The sequence below is a fragment of the Eublepharis macularius genome, chromosome 1 (genome assembly GCF_028583425.1).
Source record: "Eublepharis macularius isolate TG4126 chromosome 1, MPM_Emac_v1.0, whole genome shotgun sequence".
Classification (NCBI taxonomy): domain Eukaryota; kingdom Metazoa; phylum Chordata; class Lepidosauria; order Squamata; family Eublepharidae; genus Eublepharis; species Eublepharis macularius.
The window spans coordinates 49,152,732-49,178,400 of record NC_072790.1 but is presented as its reverse complement, the minus strand read 5'-3'; the positions used below and the strand labels follow the sequence as shown (position 1 = coordinate 49,178,400).

The 25,669-nt window shown below is 40.0% G+C and overlaps 1 protein-coding gene across 1 annotated transcript in view; it reads right to left on the bottom strand.

The window, feature by feature from the left end:
• Positions 1–25,669, bottom strand: part of ROCK2 (Rho associated coiled-coil containing protein kinase 2) — a 119,296-nt gene that overhangs the window by 64,020 nt on the left and 29,607 nt on the right. The window contains exons 2-5 of the mRNA XM_054969922.1: positions 12,922–13,003; positions 11,530–11,630; positions 7,008–7,145; positions 3,839–4,099 (exon numbers count right to left, since the gene is read on the bottom strand). Coding sequence (XP_054825897.1) covers positions 3,839–4,099; positions 7,008–7,145; positions 11,530–11,630; positions 12,922–13,003 — 582 coding nt within the window. The remainder of the gene's footprint in view (positions 1–3,838; positions 4,100–7,007; positions 7,146–11,529; positions 11,631–12,921; positions 13,004–25,669) is intronic.

Below are 25,669 nucleotides of genomic sequence, written 5' to 3'. Positions count from 1 at the left end.
CTCTTCTAGATGGATTAGTGCCCCACTCAGACTGGTGAAGGAAAGTCAGTGTTGTTATCCCTGCAATATATCTAGAGAAATGGGACTGAGAGGAGCAGCTCACCCAAGGCCGCCTACTGAGCTTATGGGATCTTAACCACTTAACCACTATGCTCTAGCAGTTAAGGTGTGATCCTCAGCGAACCTGCTCCTTCCCTTTTCCTCCTTCTCGGGGGCCAGGCCTTCTTCCTCTTTCCCTCCCCACTCCATCAGGAGGCAAGAAGGGGGCACGGCCCCTTTCCAGAGCTGCTTTTCCCTATCCAACCCTGCCTTTGACTCTAAGCAGAACAGGGGGTTGCCTGTCGGGTTCAGTAGGTATGGAAAGTGGGGAGGTCCTAATTTGTGAGTTCCACCAGAAGAACTTAAGATCCAACACATTCTGATAATGCAGTTTGGAGAATGTAAAATGTGTATGCGAAGGAAAGCTATAGAAGAACTGAAAATTTTCAACAAAATCAACAATCCCGATGGGGACATAAAAGAAAATCTGTTTATAAGGCAACGTACTACAAAATCTCTTGGCCATTATTTATGATCTGGCATGTGCATTCTGGCAAAACAGCTGAATCTTGCAATAACATTTTTGAAATAAGAAACAAAGAATGCACAATTGCTGGGAATTTTTATTAGTGTTATCCTCACTAGGGAGTTTGCTATGTGAGAAATTGACATCAAACCAAATACAAAAAAGTTATAATTTGTTTTTTATTGGAATTATCACCAGAGGTCGTGTGTTTTTAGCTGATGGATGCCTAAATTGTTTTTGATAAAACCTAGTTAACAAATTTAAGACGTCCAAATTAAATTTAAAACACCAGGATTAAAATGTATATTTATCCTAGCAACATGGAAATATTTTACTAAAAGTCATAGAGAAGTATGTTTTACAGAAAGCATCCTTTCAACAGCAACACAATTGTAATATCGTCCTGTTGTTCATGAAAAATAAACTGAGTCTGGAGGTGTTGCAGATTATTATTATCGTGATGTTACCTGATTTTATAGCTTCTAGTCAAAACAAATTTAACATGCTGAATCGGTATGTCAACCGCTATTAGAAATAGGATTCCAAAAACTAACACGTCGCTATAAAATTTGTTTTGTTACATTTCTTCCCCATTTTTGAGTAAAACAAAACCAAACCTTACTTTACAAGCTTAGTCACAGATGCCTAAACAGTGGTAGATTGTTCTAAAGTGCCTGATGGTTCCACCAGGGCTGCAAGTCTCCATTTATCAGTTAGTGAATCACTGATTCTGCAGCATGATCGGGCAAAGATTTGTAGAGTTTGTAGAATGAAATGAGAAGCAATATCTGGAAGCACAGGCCACCCCAACTCTTTAATTACTTTTATTTAAATACAAAATAAATATCAACTATAATCAAGGTTTACCCACAGTAATCATTCATGCTTGTTAGTAAGGCTCTGAAAAAACCTGATTGATAACCCCCACCTAATGTATTATAATTCAGAGAAAAGCCAAGAGAAAGGTCTGAAGGTACATTACACACTTCTAATGCTGAAGCTAAACAGATTTGGTCCTGTAAAACTGGCTGGATGAGAGGGTGCCTGGAAAAAAAAATATGCAAACTACTCTCGAGTTCTTCTGAAGAAGAGCAAGACACAGATGTATTATTTGCATTCATAAATGCCACATCAAATAGTAATTATAACTTTTCCCATAACAAAGAATGACATTACCTACAAATAAAGCATGTGTGAGCAAAAAGAACAATGCATCAATGTACTAAAGGTATAATGTAGAGATCCATGTGCACAGGGGTACTTTCAGGTGGGTTGGTCTGCAATACAACAATAAGATTTGAGTCTAGTAGCAACTTAAAGACTAACAAGATCAACTCTGAAAATCTTGCTGGTCTTTAAGGTGCTACTAGACTTGAATCTCTACGTTGCTTTTATTTGCATCTGCACTCAGGCAGATGCAACCCAGTCAGCCAAACTGCCAACCATGTTTTAGGCACCAAGGAAGGGGAGCCCAGTGCAAATTGTAAGCAAACAATCTCTTGCTACCACTTCCCCTTTAAATGAACTTCTATTATCTTAACTTGATCCACGCTCTAAAAATCTGATTAGTAAAATAATACATGTACCAATCATTAAAGTGTTGTCCCATTCAAACCTCATAATTGCATTCATTCCAACTTTTCCAAAAAGCTTTTTTTTTATGCACTAGCTTTTCATAGTAGTTTCTAGTTTTAGAAACTGATGTCATAAAGATATTATGTTGAATATTTCCATAGTGTAATACGCTGGATATTTCCATAGTGAAAAAAATAAGCTCCAACAGAAAACTTTCCAAATAGAGCTGCCTGGTTGATTTGTTTTGATCTATCTGTTAAGCAAGACATCTGAAAACCACTAGGGGATGCTATGAGAATAACTGGAAATAGTAAATATGGGCCAGTTGCTGTTTTCATTATCAAGCCTTCCATTAAACTGTTTAAAAATGCAAGGGCTTACCAGCACTGAAATCAGGTAAGACCTTGCCCCATCAGGGTTCTTTTTAAAAATTCAAAACACTGAAAACTTCATTCTATCCGCCTCAGCACAACTCCCTCACCACCACAAGCTTACTTAGATAGACGTTACGTTCTACTACCAAAAGATTTATTTTCAAAAAGCACTTAAGCTGAAATGTCAATCCAAATGTAACCTGGTTCTACATAGCAAAGAAAATTAAATATTTCTTCATTCTGCCAAATAAAGAGTTCACCGTGAATTAAAAGCCTGTATTCGCCGTTTATCATCAGCAGTAACAGATTCAGTTAATTCTTTAATATAATGAAAGCAATCATTTTTGATTAAAAATTCCTCCTCGGTGAACAGCAGGAGAGGCTCTTATTTTAAGTATTCCTGAAGCTGGAAGTTCAGTCTAGTGCGTACTAAAAAGAGGCACAGGATAACTGCTTCCTGCCATTTAGGTAGCACTCTTTGCAGCCCCACAAGCAGTGATTTGAAAAAATAAATGAAAAGCCAAGATGAGTGAGCACAAACCCTCACATGAGTCTTCGATCACCACCCCTTCGGATCATTTCTAAATTACAGTTAATTTGCTCTTAATGCCCTTAAAATATTCGGTAAGCTAATGATAACTGATAAAACACTGTGACTGAGAGGCCTCTCTTTACAAGAAGCAGTACCAAATATAGTTGTGTGGGTAGCATCTGAAACCTTTTTTTTTTTGTTTAATTGTGATCTCAATCTGCTCAAGGGAGATCTCTCGTTAGAATATGTTTTATATCTTTCTTGGGTTACTGGGGGGAATGCGCTGAGTTAGGTTCAAAACCTGAAACAAAGAATTGCATCATCAATATATACACCAACTTTCATTCTCTCTAAATCTTCAAGGCAAGACAGTAACATACAAATATTAGGATGAGGAGATCAAGCTATCCTTTGTACTACAGAACTGTATCTTGAACATGAAAATGAAGTTTCAATTCAAGTACTTCAATTTAAAAAACAAACAAAAGGCCCAATGCTACTTAACACGTACATGATCTTAAGAGTGTCAAAAGCATTTCACAGATTACTCGGCAATCTTTACAACAATCCCTTAAAATATATTGAACTAGGGGACCTAAAATCCCTTAAAATATATTGTAGCTTGAAAGAGTGGCTTCTCTGAGGCCACCAAGTGAGCTCATGGTAGAGGCAAGATCTAAAACAGTTACTTTCTTGTTCACTATCTACTACATTACACTCTTTATTAAGTATGGCATAGTTAAGCAAACTACTCATTATTTTCAAGGAATACAAAATCAACTGGATACTTACTTCATCCATTTTCATACAAGTGCCAAAATCTGCCAACTTCAGATGTCCATATTTATCCAAAAGCATGTTGTCAGGTTTCACATCTCTATGTATTAATCCCAAGGAGTGAATTGCATCAAGCGCAAGGACAACTTCAGCTGTATAAAATTTGGCCCACTTTTCAGGCACATCATAATTGCTCATAAGGTTCACAAGATCTCCGCCAGGCATGTATTCCATTACCATATATAAGTATCGGTCATCTTGAAAGGCACAAAAAAGCTGCAGCCAGAAGGATGGACATTTGTAAAGATGTTCACTAGACTGGTCAACTTTCAATATACGGTTAGCTCACAGCCAGTTTAGAACACTATGGAAGCTATTTTTTATGCCTTAATAGTTTTGGTATAGTTTAATAGTTTAATTGTATAGGCGTACCTCCTAATAAAGGGTTTTCAAGTTTAGACAATCTATCATTCCAAATGATCACGTCAATCTTTTACCTGACACTAAATGTTACTGTAGAAAATACAATTGAGCATCTCGCTTTGAAGTGTTAACTACAGTTGGATAAAGCAACTTTACAGCACCTATTCACAGATGACTAGGAGCCAAAACACACGTTAAGAAAAACCTAGGTTCAGCACGTGTTCTCTTACCTCAAGGTTTGCTGGGATCTGTAGGCGTCCTGGAAGCTTAAAGTTTAGCATTTACAGAGCAGCAAAAAGGGAAAGGGAAATACAGGCGCCTGTATTTTAAGCTTTAAGCTTCCAGGACACCTTTAAGCTTCCAGGACGCTTGCAGATCCTTTAAGCTTCCAGGACTTTAAGCTTCCAGGACCCCTACAGATCTTTAAGCTTCCAGGACGCCTACTTTAAGCTTCCAGGACTCCTACAGATCCCGGCAAACCTTGAGGTAAGAGAACACGTGCTGAACCTAGGTTTTTCTTAACGTGTGTTTTGGCTCTAGGTTAGCATCAGAGCCATGCCTGTAACTCTCAAGTTCATGTGCACACTGATAAAAATGTGGAAGGGGTCATTGTACTGCCACTAGCGAAAACACCACTGACCGGTCTTTCCAATTCCTGCCCCTAACCCTACAATAGCAAACAAGATAGCAAATCCACACAGCAGGAAGGAGAAAGTATCTAAATTCCACTCCCTCTAGGTTTACTTTCTTAAGAACTTACTGCACGCTAATGGGGATAATACAAAGAGAATGGCAGAATACATGGACTTTTACAAGATCAGCCTAAGAGATGATTTCTAAATGGGTTCTGGATTGCCCTAGCTCCTGACTTTAAGCAAACGGCTGTTGAAACAATAAATGGAAGATATATAAAGAGCCCTCGGGGAGTTCTTGCCAACACGAAACACATACATTGCTTCCTGACTGCAATTTCTCCACAAGGCTTCTTGGATTCTGATTGCACTTGGGAGTTAATTTAATCATCCTGTGCATGTAAAATTAACTATAACCAGAACTGAACACATTACTGGCATGTGAGCCTAGTTCAGTTATTTTGGTTTTAAAGGAACCCAAATAAAGATTCATAGCATAGTTGGCTGATTATACTTCTTCCACTTACAAATGCATGAACATTTCCATAAAGCTTCATGAGGTACAATCAGCTAAATTTGACGAACATTACACACTACTGAAGAAAATAGGAAACAAACGCCACAGCAGTAGCACTGCTGTGGCTCAAAGAAATTCACAGCACCTACTTTTTGATACTGTTCTGATTTAAATGTTATACATATTGCTGCCACAGCGTACAAATACACTTCACAGCAGCTGATTTACAACCCAGCAAATGGATCAGAAAGAACCACATACTAGCTGGAATCCACTGGAGGATTTCTGCAAATCGAGATTAGTTTCACCAATTTCCCCCTTGCATTGCAGGGTTCTGATTCCCTCTCCCCCGCCCCCACCCTTCATGGGACAATCTCCCCTCACTGTTGGTCCAAGGAGCACCATTTCAGAGGGCATTTTGGGCTGCAGTGGGGTGTGTGTGTGTGAGGAAGTTGTGTTCTGCAGGTGGAAATTACTGGTGGACCCAAGCCATTAAAAGTTCAGTTTAATAAGGAGTAAGTCAATTGGATTTCAAACTAGATGGGAATAATGTGGTTGCCATTACTTGTAACTGATATTCATCAGGTGGTCACCGGTTCAATCACACATCGGTACTGCACATGTACAGATCTGCTACGCAAGAAACTTTTGAGAGCTCTTAAAAACATGTGAGGTGTACCCCCAATTCCATCATACACCCAAATTTCCCACCTTTTTCTTGGCGCACAGAGGGAAAGAGGGAGTACCTTCCCCTCAGTTTCCTCTTCGCCTCTGCCACAGATCTCAGAAAAAATAGGTACTGAAAACAAAGAGAGCTCACAGGAGGGAGGGTTCAGCGACTGCACTGGTGACCACTTGATAAACATCAGTTACAGGGAAGTGCAGCCATATTTTTCATCATTATGGTCACAGGGCAGTCCTACACGGGTGATTAGCGAGCTAACTTATCCACAAGGATGGCAGGTGTGATGCTCTCAATGGACCAGAGATTGCAGTACTGCCTTTCCACTGCTGCTTCTTTTGCAGATTATGTCCAAAGCATATTGAGTAGCAAAAGTAAAGGAGGACCACCACATAGTTGCCCTACAAATAGAGTCAATGGAGAGACCAGCGCAGGAAGCAGCTGAATCAGCCTAAGACCTAGCAGAATGCATGTGAATGTGAATGGGGACTCTTGAAAGCTCATACTCTGGAAATCTTATTGGTCGTTAGGGTGCTACTGGACTCAAATCTTGCTGTTTTCCAGGAAAGGCATTTAAGGGAGCAGGTGGCCAGTAGTTCAAAGGATCTTCATATCAGCTTAGCAACGACAAGAGACAAGCTCCACTCTGGAACTAATAGGGATAAGGGAAAATTTATTCAAGAGACCCTTTAAGAATGCCTTTGTTTCAAGTTGCATGAAACCTGACCTTCATTTTTTAAGAGCTCTCAAGGTTTCTCCCATAGCAGACCTGTGTATGTGCAGTATCCATGTGGGACTACACTGTGACCATGACAATGAACCATCAATTAATACTACATCAAAGTATACTATAGTACACGAGTTTTAATGCTTTTTCAAAAGAACATCTCAAAGTGCAAAACAATTCTAAACATAAAAAAGAATCCTTACCTGAACTACCCATGGACTGTTGGCAAAGGCCATTATATCTCTTTCTTCCCAGAAGAAGGCCGAATCGGATCTTTTGATCATTTCAAATTTACTAAGGAGTTTCATTGCATAAACCTTCTGGGTTGTTTTATGACGCACCTGTGGATGAAGAAAATAATATTTTGAAAAGTTTTATCAAGATTTTACAAAAGGATTCTCTTGCATTTTGGTTTTTAATAACAGTAACATGCAAGTCTGAAACTACTTCCATCAATAACAAAAATTAAACCCAAATAATTACTTCTATGTAAGCAAAAACCTTCCAAGGTAACATAAATCCTAAAAAAAATATACAACACTCTGAAGAAAATGTACAGGGGATCCACAAGGTTATGGTGATTCTGTAGTGGCCAGATTTGTTCGGTAGCGCCTGGATTTTTATGCTGTTGGTATAATTGTGTATTAATATTGGTTTTTATGCTACTTTTAATATGCTACTTGAAGAGCACTGTGGCGCAGAATGGTAAGCCGCAGTACTGCAGCCCAAGCTCTGTTCACAACCTGAGTTCAATCCTGGCAGAAGCCAGGTTCAGGTAGCCCGCTCAAGGTTGGCTCAGCCTTCCACCCTTCCGAGGTTGGTAAAATGAGTACCCAGTTTCCTGGGGGTAAAGTATAGATGCCTGGGGAAGGCAATGGCAAACCACCCCGTAAAAAGTCTGCCAAAAACATCGTGATGCAACGTCCCCCCGTGGGCCAGTAATGACTGGGTGCTTGCACAGGGGACTACCTTTACCTAATAATGTTTTATTGTATTTTAATAATATAATTTGTTGGAAGCTGCCCTGAGGCTGCTCACAGGAAGGGCGGGATATAAGTCTAATAAAATAAATAAATCTGAAGGTAACACATTCTAAGAGATGAGCTACCAGACCTGAAACTATCAGCCATAATCAAGTCAGTCCTGAACTTGTGCTTTCTCTGATATCCCCCTAAAAAATGTCTCTAAAATTTAAAGGAGACAAGATATTGGGAAATCTCCAAGTGGATCTTTCCATTTTTTTAAAAAGGCAAACTGGAATGTCCTGATTCAGACAGGCACCCAGAAGGGAGATAGTTTTCCTGATAGAAACTAATATTCCTATGTCTTGTAAGTCTTGTAAGAAAATAAAATAAAAACCAGAGCATACTTCCGGGCTTTCAACAAACCCAATCTGAATCAGGACAGCATGCGACTCTTACTTAGTTGTTTTTTTTAAAGTCGGGGAGATTGTTCAACATCTTGTCTGAATGCAAGTCTATCTATCCTGTCCTCATTTCAACTCCCCTAACAAATTTTCAAAGCATTGCACAGCATCAAAAACAAACACCACTTTCAGATATCAAGACAAACCTAATCTTTGACAGCTGTGTGTGGATGCGACAGAAAAAGGGACCTTGAGTCAAGACTTCCCACCTTAGGAAGCCTTCAATTAAGGGGTGTGTGTGTGTGTGTGTGTGTGTGTGTGTGTGTGTGTGTGTGTGTGTGTGTGTGTGTGTGTGTGTGTGTGTGAGAGAGAGAGAGAGAGAGAGAGAGAGAGAGAGAGAGAGAGAGAGAGAGAGAGAGAGAGAGAGAGAGAGAGAGAGAGAGAGAGAGAGAGAGAGGATGGAAAACAAGCCCTGGCCTTGTGTGCTCCCTTCTCCTCCACAATTTCTTCCATTGTTTCCCAGCAACTGTGGCTTGCCATTATGTCCAAACCAGCAAACTATAGTTTTGTGCACACCTTCTGAATCAGAACTAGAAACTATGGAAGGAATCACAGCACACAAGGGGAGAATGAGGCTTGCTTATTTAACACCATGCCCAGGTTGTGTGTGTCACATGCATCAATTTTCTCTGCTACTGAAAGAATCAGAGCTAGTAACCACAGCCATCAGTCAACACAACATTGGGGTTTGTAGAAATCCAATGAAAGTTATTATGGTTGTTGTGGGTTTTCCGGGCTGTATTGCCGTGGTCTTGGCATTGTAGTTCCTGACGTTTCGCCAGCAGCTGTGGCTGGCATCTTCAGAGGTGTAGCACCAAAAGACAGAGATCTCTCAGTGTCACAGTGACACGGCAATATAGCCCGGAAAACCCACAACAACCATCATTCTCCGGCCGTGAAAGCCTTCGACAATACATCGAAAGTTATTATTTTCAAGCCTGCACCTTTCTTCCTTTTTGCAAGCAATATTTTTCTTTGGGAGAACTGCTGCTACAATTCATTTGAAACACCGAACCTCCACCCCACCCTCACTCTGCTTTTCACTTTCCTACTTGGCGTAATCCTGGGCCTGTAGGCCTCAAGGAAGCCTGAGGCCAAGAGTAAAATTCCCAATAGGCCTGACTGTCTTTGTCCAAGATCCTTCCCCAATGTAGGATTGGACTAAGGAAGAATGGTGGGGAAAGGAAGGCCAATCACCCCCAAAGAGGCTGGGCCACGAGAAAAGTAATAGAAGCCTTCCCTGAAGGGGGAAGGTGTTCTTATCCCAGGAGCTGTGTGGCAGAGAAGCAGCTACCAGCAGGAGATGATCCCTCCCCAGGGAGGGTGGTTAGACCCAGGAAGGGACCAGTCAGGTAGCCGCTTTTCTTGATGGCTCCTTTATGTATTAATTATGCCCCGCTTATTTTAAAGTATCCCCTATTAAATCTGTTGCTCACAATTGTTTCCCCCCCCCCCCACATCTTGTTTGGTGGTTCTCACGTCTCTAGCTCGACCGATCGTCTGGCAACACCCTCCCCAATAGAGAAGCACTGCTTGGAGGGGGGGGGGGGATACTATGGGCCCATCCTAGTTGAACTCCCAGACCAGAGTGATGGCAGCCAGTATAAGGCGTAGGGTTGCCATGTCTCCCTGGCAACCAGTGGGCGTGGGGTCCCAGTACTTACTGGGCTTCTTCTCTTTCGCATTCAGTCCTAGGCCTGCACGTGACAATATCCCTTCCATAAGTGATATCATTGCACTGGCTGCGGGAGTGCTCCTATGCTTTGTGAGGAGCTGATTCTTTTAAGAATTAGCCTGTTTGGGGCCAAAATCAGCCACATGCAAAGCATGGGAGAATTCCCACAGCCAGCACAATGACATAACTTCCAGAAATGACATGGTTACACATGGCTGGGAGCACGCGTACCTCAAGTTTGCCCAGGCTGCCTGCCGGTGGTGGGTGATCGCCAGGCAGCTTGCCACTTCCCACCAATCAGCAGCAATCAGTGGGCACAAATCACCAGCAGTCACCTGGGAACAATAATAAGGCCCTTCTTTGTCTGCTCCAAGGCTGAAGGGAGCAGGAGGAAAAGAGGTGTGTTTGTGGGTCTAGAGGGCTTCTGGGCGGGAATGCCTTTGCTGGACAGGCATTCTCTCCCAGAAGCCCACAAGTCCTCCTGCTCCATGATGACACTATTTCCATTTTCATAAAATCCACAAGATGTTTTTATTCTCCTCCTTCCTTTTCTGTTACAATAAGCCCTAATGCTCCCTAATCCCAAATTTCCAGGAAGGATTCTATATTAAGTTACTGGATGAGGTAAAAGTACCAAAAACATGGTTGTGGGTCCTCTAGCGATGGCAGGCAATGCATCAGTAAAGCAAAGATACCTCCTCTGCTGAACTGAGAGTGTGATCTGTGACTGCTGAGAGTGGAAAGGTATATGCACACGGCATACTTGTTAACTTACAGTAAGATCAATCTTTTAAAGTAAGAATTAGAAAGGGTACTCAAGGCTACTTAAATACTATTAATTACTAAGCAGGAACATTTTGTTAATTTAAAATCTTTTGATTAAAAAGATGCACCTGATTAATCGGGCTGTATTTTTTTTCAAACTTAATTTTTAATACAAGAATTTTTTTCTTAAGGTTATGCCTGCTGTGGCACATGAGCACACTATCTAAGCACAAAGGGCTAGTTTCAGTCAGCTTTTCTGGAAGCTGATTGAAAGAAGGAAGAAGGAATTTTTTGGCTTTCAAAAAATTCTGCACTGGAGATCACGGGATCTGTATGTACAAAAGTTATGTGGGGAAAAGGCCCAAGGGAACTGGGTATGACTGAGTGAAAAAGGTTGGCTGGATTCAACCAAAGAATATTCTTCCTTGGGAACAATTATTTTATTCATGTGCAAATTTAGCAAGATTGATTAAAGAAATCTAAGACAATTACAAATATGAGTTTTAATCAAGTGTCAGTCTCATTAACCGCCTTTCAACTTCCTTTTCATGCTCATTGTTTGTTATACTTTGAGAATCACACACTTTTGAAGAGAATCAACCACCAATGCATCTAAAAAGGGTATAATGTCAAGCTACTTGAAGAAGAAAGAAAGAACTGAGACTATCAGGAGGCCAATTTATTTAGTAAAAGTATTATTTTATGATTATTTTATGACAACACACATTTTCTGAACATTTTGTAATATAGGGTAAAGTTGTTTGAGAAAATTAACATCCGTAATTACTCCTAAATACCAAAAGACATTACTAGCACCAAAATTTAAGTTTACAGGTCTTACGTAGATTTTGATTCTTACCAACTGTACTTCTCCAAACGCTCCTCTTCCAATCACTTTAACAACATCATAATCTTCAGCTTTCATTTGCAATGCTCGAATTTTTTCCACAATTTTCTCAACTAAAATTTAAAGAATGCCATTATAATGTGCACATGGTCAAATATTAGGTCATCTATCTATATATTTTCTTAAGTAAGTATACGTTTTCTTAAAATGGATTATTTTCCTCCCCAAAGGAGATGCAATGTGGCTTAGATTGTTCTTCTTTCCTTCATTTTATCCTCACAACCCTGTGAAGTAGGCTAGGCTGACAGTATGTGACTGGCCCATGGGTACCCAACAAGCTTCCATGGTAGCATGGAGTTTCAAACCTCCAGATCCTAGTCCAACACATCGACCATTACATCACACTGGCTTTCATCTTAGATACATCTTGTATCACACATATAAGTATTTTTATTGATGTGATTTGTATAAAAAAGAACAAGGAATAGGGATATTGTCCACCTTGCATTCATAAGAATTTATAGAGGTTGGGTCCAGCAGTTTATGACCCAAGCAACTACAGATCCTTTTCGGCATTCCTCTTCCCTAGCACTTCTTTCTGACTTGTGAAAATTTATCCCCAGTGTTGCAGAACCCACGTGGACTAATAAGCCATACGGGTCAGGAGCCTGCAGTGGAAAGAGCAAAGGGGGCAAAATTACCCTCTCTGCCCCTCTTCTGTCAGTGGAGCACTGCAGACAGAAGGGAGAGAACGGGCAATTTTGTACCCTTTCCCCCCAACCCACAGCAACCTTCCAAATCATAGGGTCCAATTGGGTCCTACAATCCCAGAATATTTTTTCTCATTTTTTTCCTAACGTTGGAAGGAGTGCTGGGAAGAGCTAAAAGTGGGAAAAATCTGTGACCATAAACACTGGTTCCCACCTATAAGCATCCTGGAAGGATGATTCATGTTCAAGGGTATAAGCCACCAGCTTGCACACTTGGTGAGCCACTGACATCAATAAACATTTTTATATATAATAACCAGAGCCTTCATTTTTTTTTTTTAAAAAAAAGACATTTCAAATAATCAGGTACCCTATCTATACAGTACAGAACAGAATCTCAGATAGTATGGGGTATTCCAATGAGCAACAAAAGGCTTCATTTGACTTACGAAGTTACTGTTCTAATTGCATAGAAAAGTAAATAATATTCGAATATAATGAACAATGTAATGAAATACCTAATATTAAACACATACTGACAGCTTCTTATTCAAAAATGATGAGAATACAAGTCCGTCTTTTAAAATTTATCTGGCTTTTTCAGACAGGCAAGGTGAAAAACGGAGTAATATGTAACATCTCTAAACATTAAGTATCAATGGACAGGAAGGAATAGCATGCAAATGAAACTTACATCTATTTAGGAAGTTGTCTATGTTCTTGTTTTTTCTCAGAGCTGGATAATCCAGATCAAGAACCAAAGAATTCAGACCATCCTATAAAAAGAGTTTTTTTAAAGGTTAATTGTAATTAATTTTACAGAAATCCATCCATCTTTATTCTATAGCTTCTTAGACGGCATAATCTTTTGCTACACACAGATTACAAAGTACCTTGTGTCTCATACCCAGTTTGCATTCAATCTATATTTTGAAATATAATTTAAGATGCTGAAGAAGTACTCTTACTTTTCACATTTAGTCTTAGCTTTACACATCCTTTAAAAACATAAAAACATATAATGTATATGTATACACGTGTATCTGGAACTGGGGGAAGAAGGGTACAAAAAGCAATGAAGCACCACTAGCTAACTTTGGAGGCAATACACAGAAGATTACCCCTAAGAGTACAGGGTCCAAGCTGTTTAAGCATCTAACGCACACTGAATTGGGCCTAGAACAAATATACTGTCTTCAGCCTACTCCAGGAAGGAGAAGAGGTGCAGAATTTTGCACTAGCTGCAGCTCCTAGGCCATCTTCAAGGGCAGCCCTTCACAGAGTAGCCAGACAGGAGACTGCTAACAGGTGGGTGATGGGGGCAAGACAAACAAAAGAAATTACTTTTTCACACAATATACTTAACTGATAACATCCAATATACCACAGAAGTAGCAGTCACTATTTAGACTGGTTTTTTAAGTAAAAGGATTACACAAATTCATTGAGGATACAGCCATCAATTGCTATTATCTAAAATGTCTAAATAGAGCCATCATATGCAGCAGTAGCAATATAACTCTGAGAAACAGACACTGGAGGCAAACAGGGAGATCATCGTCTTGATGGCCCATCTGAAAATTCCAGAAACATTTGGCTGATCACTGTTGGGAACGGAATAAAGAGCTAGGTTGTTTTTTTGACCTGAGTTAGTAGTTCATAATCTGGTGGCATTCCAACATCAGTCACTGAAGTGAGATAGGCGGTCAGTCCCATCTAGAAGCCATTACCCAGGCTAGCCCCCATGTATGCTTTTGCCATGTTAATAGTTCATGCATTTTATTTCTGCTGATTTTGTTCCTTTACTTCATTTTATGTTCCAACTTTTCTCCCCAGGGGGATCCAACACAGCTTACAACAACATTGTGAAGGTTAGGCTGAAAGAGTGTGACTGGCCCAAGGTCACCCAGCACGGGTGTCCCAGGTCCTAGGTCCAGCACTCTAAGCTTTGCAACACACTGGGGTTTGAAAGTATGTTGGTATGGTTTAAAATGCAGGCCTGTAAAGAAAGGAGGAGAAGGACTGGATGAATGAATGAATATGCTGTGATTGAATGGCAGCTGTACCCTAGGGGACAGAATGAACTGCAGTTTAGTCAGAATACAGAGAGAAAAAGTGTTCAGGCAGGCAAGGCAGGCAGACTTCAGTGTGGATGAGAGGAGAGAGTTATTCTGTGAGTGAAGTGCTGAGAGAAGAAGTCAGTTACTTTGTGGATGAAATCAGCTTATGTGGCAAGTGCACTTCTGGGAACTCAGAGAATACCATGTTCCTCTCTTTTGGGGGTATTTTTAGCCTAAGTGGCAACATCATGGAAAATTAGTCTTTGTTACTGCGTCTGTAGGAAATATTTAACAATATATACCTGTTTTGAAACCATTACCCTTATGAACCATTCCGAATCCAATACACTTTGAAACCATTGCACATATGAAGGTATAAATAAACAGTGTTTCATTTAGAATAAAGGATCCCTTTTTAAACCTCGCAGCCACCCCTCATGCTGACTGTTCTGTCATACTATTATCTATAGCTAAGATTTCCTATACAGTAAGTAAGTGAACTGAGAGAGAACCAAGGCTTTTGGTGGCAGTGAAAACCTTTTGGGAACACTAAAGAAATCAGGGAAGCAGCAATATACAGATCACATAAAAAGGGCAAAACACCACATCCCTTCCCCTATGGAGATGAGATGAGTAAAATATAAGAATTTAATAGAAGATGTAAAGTGGTAGTGACAGAAGGCAACTCTCAGGTAAGATCTTGGATCTCCTTTTTCCCTGCCATACTACTGGATTTTACTCCATGAAAATTTACACTCAGGTAGTATTTCCATCATGGGACAGTGCCAAGAGGTATGCAGTAGGCTATCTCCTCCCTCTCTCGCCCTGCAAAGCAGCAACTTAACATAGCTTAAAAGTAGCCTCCATTAATACTAGGGAATTAATTTCATCATGCTTAATAAAAAACTAAACAGAGGGTCTTGCAAACATCTTCCTGAAATGCTCAGAAAAGCAATAATTGTAGCCCCTCCCCACAAATGACCCATTACTTTAATGAGCATATATCGATTCAATTATCCTGGAGCACTTTCTTGATTCTGTCAGCCTCCCTATATGTTGCTATGTCTGGAAGGGAATGTAATGGAGAAAATCTAAAATTAAGTGACCTCTTTCACTATGTTTCTGAAGCCCAGAAAAAACATTGTTCAAATTTGACGACAGTCTTCTCCAATGGCTTCTGGGATCCACAGATATGAGGATAAACCTTTCCAGAAAGAAAGGAACCAGATTATCCACCTAACTTATGGAGGTTAGATATATCTGTGGCTACTAGCCACAGAATCAGTAAATCTCTGGATACCAGTGCTGGGAGGCAACAGCAAGGGAAGGCCTTGGACTCTATGCTCTGTTGATGGTCCTCCAGAGGAACTGGTTGGCCACTGTGTGAGACAGAATGGACCACTGGTCTTATCCCAGCAGGGCTCTTCTTATGTTCATAACTTGGTTGCTTTCATCCAGTCCTAGAGCTGGACCAAATAACATTCTGGCTGTAGAGTCTTAGATTCCATAAGCCTGGGTATGTCTGTTCTAGCATCATCTGTAAAAATTTTTTTAAAAACCTTGCTTTTGGAAAGCCAACCCACATAGATTACAAACACACACGAATTATGCAGCAGAAAATCCATGCCCCACATACAGTAGAACAAACAGGGTGAAGTGATGTAAATCACTGGAAAAATGGCAGATTTAAATCTATTTATTGTTTAGATAAATCCTAAATAAAAATGCATACTAATTACAGTTGCTATAGCCATGTATAATCCTTTTTTTAAAAAAAAATCAACAATCTCCAAAAGTATACTATGCAGGTTTTTAAAATATTTATCACTGCTATTCTTTCACAAAATGACAGGCTGGGGGAACTTATGGGGAAAGAAAAATCCCACACCTATGCTGGCTCCCATGTCCTCCCTTTTGGGTCAGCCCTCGGCCGCCAATTCCCTGATTCTTCACGTCTTCCCCCGCACTTCAACGGCCTTCTCCTACTCCTGCCCTGTCCCAGCTATCATCATTGTATACTTTCTCCTGTTGCCCAAGCACCTTGACAATGTTTACTGGGGTTGCTAGGCATAGCATTGCGGGATCTTTTCTCTCCCCCTTTAAGCTGTAGTATCAAGTCCAGGCATCATTTCAGACATTTGGGTTTTTAAAAAGTCCTCTCTTTTCCCTCTGAGGTTTTTCTGTAAAAATAGAGTTTTCTCCAAGTTTGCACAAATCTCTCCCTATCACTGGTTGACACCTATTTACATATGTATTTTTTGTCTGCATGCTGGTGGCACTGGTCATGTTAATAAGATACACAGATATAACACCTTGGTTATTTTTAAATACCTTATTCTCATGATTCCAGATATTGTCTCTTTTACAACTTGTAACCATGACAAACTTTTGTATAGGTGCTGATTAGAATCAACATTAGAAGATGTGCCTTTTTAAGTTTTCAGTTTCTTTCTGCTTTAGGTTACCTCATCTCCACTGTCATATTTTCTATGAGAAGAGAGAGAAAGAATCTCTCTTTCCATATATATAATTGAGGAAACTGCAGAGATAATGTGATTATCTCTGGGATAATAGGATTAAAAGACCACTCAAATAGAAAAACCTCCTATATGACACATTTGTGGAGGCCAATGCCATCAGTTAAATTTGGAGGGAGGGAAGGGAGTCAGTTGGCCAAGGAGTAAGGGGTCCCAAGGGGCGTTCAAAGGGATTGCCAAGTATGTGACAAAGGTACAAACTCTGGAATAGGCTCAGGAACAGTAATAATTACAAAGGTACAAAGCCATTTATTGCATATAGCCAAAGGCCATTACAATTAAATATATATACAACACATAAAACATGAATTACATGGCTTAATGAGTATTTTAGATTTAATAATTTTAGCACTGTCATTCACCTTTGGGGGGGGCCTTTGGCTACATGCAATTAATACTTTTGTACTTTTATACCAGTAAAAATCATTTTCCAATGTTTTGAAAAATAAACTAGCCCAGCCCATTCTAATTAGAAATTGGAGGGGGTCCATCATTCATAACCAGTTGTTACACAGATGAATACACGGTATCACAAAATATTTTATACAATAAAGGTGGTATTTATTTATAATTACTTATTAAAAACATTTTACCCTGTCTTTCCTGATAGTTCAAGGAAGCTTACAATAATAGATTAAAGATATTTACAGCTAAAACAAAAAAAATTAAAAAACCAAATCCCCCCTCCCCCAAAGATGCCTATCATTCAAACCCCCTTAAAACTCCTGGCAAACTGACAATCTTGTAGTACTTCCAAAAGATCTCCAAGGTGGGAGCTCCCCACCTTTTCAGGGAGCCCATTCCACAGAGCAGGGCCAAAATGAAAAAGATCTGAGCACTGGTCTATGCCAGATGGGCCACCCTAAAACGTGGTATCACCATCAGATGGCTGCCTTTGAAGACTGTAGCTGAATCACATATGGTATGTAAAAATTATCAATAATTAGTTACAAAGCCCATTGTGGGAAAAAATACATCAGGCTCTAGAAAGGAGAAGGCGGGCAAGTGGGCACTGCCTCCTCCTCTGTGACTGATCCCGGCCGGGTGAAGGCAGGGGGTGGATATTGCCACTTGCTCCACTCCTGATCCCAGCCAGGTGAAGGGGGCTGGCATTGTCTCTTGCTCTGCTCCTGATTCCGGCTGGGTGACAGGAGGCAGGCACCGCCTCCTCTCTGCTCCTGATCCCAGCTAGGTGAAGGCAGGGGGTGGGCATTGCCCCCTCTCTGCTCCTGATCCCAGTTGGGTGAAGGCAGGGGGCAGGCATTACTGCCTGCTCCGCACCTGATCCCAGCCTGGGCTTCCCGCTGTAGTGTGGTCTCTAGAGGGACGGGCTGCCTCATTCGAGCTTCCCTCCATGGCAGCGCCCTCTGCCATGGAGGGAAGCTCTGCTAGGAATATGGTTAGCCTTTTATGTAATAGGATATGGAGACAGAAACATATTTATGGAGGTGGTGGAAAGTACCATTAAGTTGCAGCTAACTTATGATTCCATAGGGTTTTGAAGACAAGAGATGAACAGAGGACATTTGCCATGCCTCCCTCTGTATAGCAACCATGGACTTCCTTAGTGGTCTCTCATCTGACCCTGCTTAGCTTCCAAGATCTGATGAGATCTTGCCTGGGCCATCCAGATCATGGCAAAAAAAATAGTTCTACATTATAATCTGATAACGTTCTAGAAATTCAACAATCATCTATTTCAGATAAAAGCAAATATTCATTCATAAGGATATTTACTTAGAAATTTCCCGCCGGTTTCAATGCAACTTAGTCCCATACAAGCATATTCAGCAGTACTACCTAGGGTCACTGACTTAAGGGACTACTAGCAAGTAAAGGTTTTCAAGATTCTGCCCTTCATGTGTACTGCAGTTATGAATCCTGATGAATGTTTGGGGGTCAAGAGATTATGTAGTACAGCAGACCATCCGTACTAAAGATAAGTAATCCAGGAAATGACATGTCCTCTGTCTAGGCCTCACAGATAAAAACACACTTCAAGCAGGAAATATGTTATTAAAGTGATTTCACTGTTCACTTCCTCTCTCCCTTTTTACAAAAAGTTGAAAGACAACTGAACTAAAAATAGCATTGTCTAACAAAACACATCCAAGGCAAAGGCAAGCACAGCAAGGCAAAGGCAAGTACACACTAACATGATCACAATAATGTACAATTTTAGCCCATACTTTCTGATTTAGCATGTTCCAACAACTGATACTTATACAGCACTCCTTGAATTTGGAAAGATGGTTTTCTGTGTTCATAAAACATTTACACCAACTGATATAACAGCATAATTTGTGAAAATGCCAAAGAGCTACCATTGGGGGATACCCCAACCTCAATAACAGCCCATCTGGGCATGGGGATCTCTCAGCTAAGACCTGCGGTCCCCGTAGCTAGCACTTACAAGACAAATTGTACAATTAGACAACTTACATTAAAACTGAGCAACACTGTGGAGGTTTGATGTATTTAAGCTTGCATACAAACTCAAAATAACTTCACAGAACTTTTGAAAAAAGCCCGATTTACTTTAGGCTATAATTATGGAAGTTCTTTCTTGACTGATTCTCCACAAATGTACCAAGTAGCTTACAGCGCCACAAAAATAGAATACCACCACCACAGTGAGGAAGCAGAGATCTTTTTAAAAAATCTTAAAAACGTAAGTGCAGCCACAAAAAAGTGTCCTAAAATTCCACTAGCTTGTTTTAGCACACAATACAGCTGTCCCTACAATAGTAATCCAGGAAGGGAGGGGGGACACAACAGAATACTTGCACTCACGACTTCATTTGACACCTTCAGGCTCAAAACTATGCGGAGGATATGCTTTAAGCGAGATGCCACCACAGAAAAGGTCTCATTTCATACACACCTTACCACAGCCAATGAGAACTTGCGGGTAAGTTAGTAATGAGAGAAGATGGCCTTTCAAATACCCAGACCCTTATAAATGAAATGTAGCTACCCATTTTTCATACTAGTAGGTCATATAAATACAAATTGTCTTAGCTGAACAGCTTGAAGTACAGAAAGGTTACTTTACGCTAGAGTTCAGTATATAGTTGCCTGAGTAAATTCTATGGGATTTGCAATAAAACAAGTGTGTTGGGGATACAGGTGTAAATACAGGTGTAGAAAAAAGCCCAATTATCCCAATTATTTTGGAATAACTGAAATATAGTTAACACTTTCTGATCAAACTTAAATTGCTTTAACAACAAAAGAAAGTATCGTTTATAAGCTAGCATACAAAACTATACTGGACATATTAACAAAATTTTAAAGTATAAATATCTTAGTTTCCTACAAGCAACATTATTAACATAACATATACTAGACAGAATGTGCTACAAACTGCTGCACCCTATACTACATTAGCAGATGTACCACCGTCGCCGTCTTAGCCGTCTGAGAGGTTGAAATAGAGGACACAGATTTTGTAGTGAACAAAAATGTACCATGTTGTGGACAGAAACAATCTTACACAGTCACTACAGGACTAGCAGCATATCTGAATATCAAGTTAAACATAAATACTAAAAATAAAGAACTCATCAATAGTGTCTATAGAACTCAATAGTGCACACTAAATGCAGATAAAATTAGTCACATTTAAACAGTAACTGTATCCAAGAAAATACTGTTTATGTCTATAGACTACACATCAATTGTTTTCCCCTAACGCTGCAGACTGTCTTACATAAAAATTTTCATACCACATTTTGAAGTGATTAAAACCTTATCTTTAAAGTATTCCAACTGCTCCAAAACAGAAAACATTCCACATGCTTTTTTCAGTACTCTGCAAAATTTCTAATTTTTCCACGGAGGGATGTCTTTAAAAAAAAAAATCAGCTTTTTTCAGGGCCTTCTCATCTCTAGTTAGAGACTGCAGTCAGAATAATACAACACAGTGTTGGGCTTGAGGTGGAGGGATGCAGATTCGAATTCTCACTCTGTTTACTTCACTGTGTAACACTGGATCAGTCAAAATATTTCGCTCTAATCTTACTGGACAAAATTGGGGATGAAACCAACATGGTTCAACTGTCTTCAACCAAGACAGAAACCAACATGGCATCCTAGGCTCCTTGGAGGAAAAAAATGGATACCACTGGGAGAAATTCTTTGGATAGTGGTAATTTACTAGGAACAAATGTGCTCTGCAGCATTCTTATTTCTAAATTTCCATCTATACACATAGTTATAATACATAGACAGTGAAATCCTAAGCAGAGTTACTCCAGTCTAAGCCCACTGTTTTCAATGGGCTTAGACTGGAGTAACTCTGCTTAGGATTTCATTGTAAGAGCTCTAATAACTAAATGATAACCAAAACCACTATTGATTCTAGTTCAGTTATTCCATCGTCCTCATACAGCAGCAACTGGAATTACCTAACCACTCAAGAAGATACCCCTGAGACACAGTAAGACTGGTAGTTTCAGTAAAGGGTGGGGAGGTGTTTAAAAGTTATCTTTCCCACAAATATAAATTTGTCAAGTTCAATAACTTCCTAGTTCTCTCAGATTTAATCATAGTATACAAATAAAACATGACACTGTTTGAATTACAGAAGATTGACGGTTGTGAATTCTGGGAACGTGTTATAAATATAAAATTTCACAACATTAATTTTTAGGTGCATGGAGTTTGCAGAAGACAGTAGCAGCATGAAATCTGAAACACTATTCACCGACTACAACTAAATACAAGACTTAAATTTCTAAACTTTTTTTTTGAGAAAGAATATCACTGATAATCTGATCCTTGTTGGAGACATGAAAACATTCAAATGATATTTTAGACAATTGTTTATTACAGTTAAATATATGCCTTGTCATTTTTTTAAATCAGACATTTATATGATAGAACTAAGTTACATTGACTTGATGTAACTATGTATGGCAGCCAAAATAATCAAATCCAGCTTTTAAAAGTTTCTTCTTTTAGCGCTTCCCACACTTCATCTGCTACTTCTTTCCCCTCACAATGAAAAAGCATATCACACATCCATTCCTATGTCTATTTCAGTTGCGGTACTGTAATCATGAAGAATCACTTAATATAATCTGTTCTGAGCAGATGCCAGCATTCATTTACAAATTCTTTTTTGAGTTAGTTTGTCATAAGAACATAAGAAGAGGCCTGCTGGGATCAGAGCAATAGTCCGTCTAGTCATGCATCCCATCTCTCACAGTGGCCAGCCAGTTCCTCTGGAGGGCCAACAGCAGAGCATGGAGTCCAAGGCCTTCCCCTGATGTTATATTGTACTCAGGGGTCATTTCGTAGAAAAAGAGCTGGAGGAACTCATTAGCAAAACTCATCAGCATAACTCATTAGCATATGCCATGCCCCTTGACATCACCAGAAGTGTGTCATTAGCATAACGGATTTGCATATGCCACACCCCCTGACATCACCTGTCCTGGCTGTTTGGGGCCCAATCTTGGCCATTCAGGGCCAAAATTGGGTCCAAAATGGCAAAAAGGGGCTGAAAATGGCTGAAAAGGGACCCAAAATGGTCAGGTTTGGGGCTGAGCGGGAGAGTGATCCACTACCCGTCAGAGGCCCGATCCGGGCCATTTTGGCCCCAATCCAGGCCGAAATGGGCCCAAATGGCCAAGAGTCAAGTGGGCTGGGCTGCATGACATGTGACCTCTTTGGGGAACTGCTGGAACTGCATTCCTGCGTGTTCTCCCTCAAAATGAGCCCTGATTGTATTTTCATGCATTAGATCAGCAATACTCAATGGCTCAGGAGTCCCATGAGGAGATTTGACTTGCCTTTTTCATTTTTTATTTATGTTATTTATAGTCCGCCTTTCTCACTGAGATCACACAGTGTAAATAAATATGATTGATGGCTGGGATGTTAAATAAACTATACAACTATGGATTGCAAAACCTGTCTCATGTTCTAGGAAAGTGGGCAAGACCCTTGCCCAGTGGGGATTGTGGTTGGCAGATGGTTCCCACACTGAAGCAGCTGCTGCCAGAGGAATGAATAAGCTATGAGCCTCCTTGAGGCACAGGCCTCATGGCAAGAATTAAATGTGGCACTTTTGGCTGATGGTAATTGTAACTGTGGCTCTCTGCAAGCCATGGAGTGAGTATCACTACTCTAGTTCTAGGAATTCCTAAGAAGAAATTTGGAGGTGTAGTGGGGAAAGGCGAGAACAGAAATTGAGGGGGGGAAAAATCAGGCTCCAGAAGCTTGTCATCTTCTCACCAGTAATCCAACTTTCCTTCAGTTTTTCTGAGAAATGGTCAGGCTCTGGAGCGCATAAACCCTATTCATTTCTCTTACTGTAAACCTTCTCTATAAAGCCTTCTTTCAAAAGGATTCTTTCACATCTGATCTGCTGTTTTCAGAACAGGAGCAGAAAAATCTACTACTGTCCCCAATTGTGTCATTCTCTCCCCTACCTCTCCAATACAGCATGCCATCCCCATCTGCTCATCTTACTTCCTTAAAGCCCAAAGGGTCAATTCACTCATGCATTTATATCACCTGATTTCTAGGAATTCAATGTGTGAACCAACTCCATGGACAAACCCTGTATTTAAGGTGATGTAATCTTGAGACTCTCGAATTGACTTAATGCAAGGACTACATGCAATGACTGTGGTGTTTCCACTCGCACAAGAGCTCTTGCACAGGTGGAAGTGTTCCATGGGATTCAATCCTACATCCTTAAGTTGGATGACCATGTTGTAATCATCAACAGTCAAATTAATCACCACCTTTACAAAAAAAATTACCAGTCAGCATGCCCCCCAAAGTTGCTCCTGTATGAATGAATCCCAGCCAAACTGACAAATTTTCTTCTCTCACAGAAATTGGATTGGAAACATTTCAACAATGTGGGACTAAAAGAGTAGTTGACTGAAAAGCAGAGACCCGAGGAAACAATAGGTGGTAGAACATGAAGCTGAAGAAAGGAGAAACTAAAGAGAAAGTAGGATTGAAGCAAACTTTTACATGGGGTTAGGGACAAGAGGAGCAATGTACTGTTATTAAGAGAGGAGAGTAAGGTTTGGAGAACTGAGGGTTAATAAAGCCATTGCCTGGTTTTATAGCTTTACTTAATGGTTTAATCTTCTGGAAAAATATCAATTTTTTTTACTCACCAGCAAATCTGGCAAATAAACAAAATGGACATAATGGTTAAGCCTAGAATCTATACCTGATAAGGCTACTGCAACTTTAAGGATTTCATAGCTAGTTAATACTGCCCATTGTGGCTTTTACTGTCACTGTAACATTATTATCTGTCAACCTTATTGGGGGCAAGCAAGCAGCAGGGGGTAAGACAAGACTTCTTTATCACATAACAAACCAGCCAGGCAATTCATTGGTTGCAGGGATGAACTTACAAGAAAAATGATGCCATAATAAACTGATCTTTTGAATACTAACATAACTATTTCCTATACTGGTTCTTTCCCCAAACCATCATATTCTTTAAAAGAAAATTAAGACCACAAAAAGTGAAAGAGAGCACGGAGAAATTACAAAGAAGAATATGGCAGCAAATTTGGCAGACTTTCACTGTAGTCATTCTGAGGCAGGGGTACACATTGGCAGACAAGAACGTATCTATGCTCGCAGAACTAAAGAAGAGACTGCTATTATACATAACTCATCATAGCTAAAAATATGGACTGTTACCCTGATGCTCAAAAGGACACATGATACATTAGCTGCATTACTTTGAGATAAAGACAAATGTAGCCCTGTAGTTTTGTGCTGTCAAGTCAAAATCCTTTCTTTAGGCAGTTAAATATTACTTTGAACTGACTCATGATCTGAAAATACATACCACACTTTTTTGCAAGTGATAACTGTGTGGGCAGCTTGCTTATTGCTGGAGACTTTTGTTATGCCCAAATCTAAAACATTATTTTAAAGCCTACCTCATACATCAAATTTGTAAGGGAATTATATCATTTGAAGCTCCAAAGAGTTTGGTAATAACAAGCACAGCACTTTTTTCTACGCAAGTGAGAAAGAATCTTCCCAGTTAAAGCAAAGTTATACCTGAAAGTTATATCACATATTAGCATTTTTCTGAACATCAGCTGCTTTCTCTCTCTATATATATATGCTGTGCTCCGAAAACATACTAAGTAGAGGGCTGGGCAACTGACTTTTAACCAACTTTATTTATTTAAGTTATTTATAGTCCACCTTTCTCACTTAGACTCAAGGTGGATTACATAGTGTAAATTCAATATGATCTACAGCTGGGGACACTCAATAAATGATGCAATGGGATATTAGGAGAAAATCTGAAAACAAGTGGAAACGTGATAAAGAGCTAAAGAGCTAAAACTAAAACAACACAAAGCATAATCAAGCAGAAATCTGATACAGAACTAAACAAAGCATAAGCAATTTAAATATGACATGCTAAATGATGCAGAAATTACTTAGTAGAAGTAGGCTTACAGCAAGGGACAGTACATAGTAGTACAGTCTACAGTCCCAGACCAAAGCATCTTTTAAACCATTTCGTTCCAGTACAGCCTTCCTACCTGCATAAAAATCCCTACTAAATAATTTAATTTTGCATTGTTTTCAGAAAGCTAGGAGAGCGGGGGCCCTCCTAACCTCATCAGGCAGGCCATTTCATAAAGGAGGACCACCCCAGAGAATGTATGTACACAGGCAGTTGTTGATGTTGCACATTTGCAGAGTGAAACCCGTTCTGCACCAAGTGGAGTCTGTGAGCTGACTTTGAGGAGTGTATCTCAATGTTACCATGCTGAGGATCCAGATTGGCTGTGTCAAGGTAGGGGACCACCTTCTAGGATAGACTGAGTTGGAA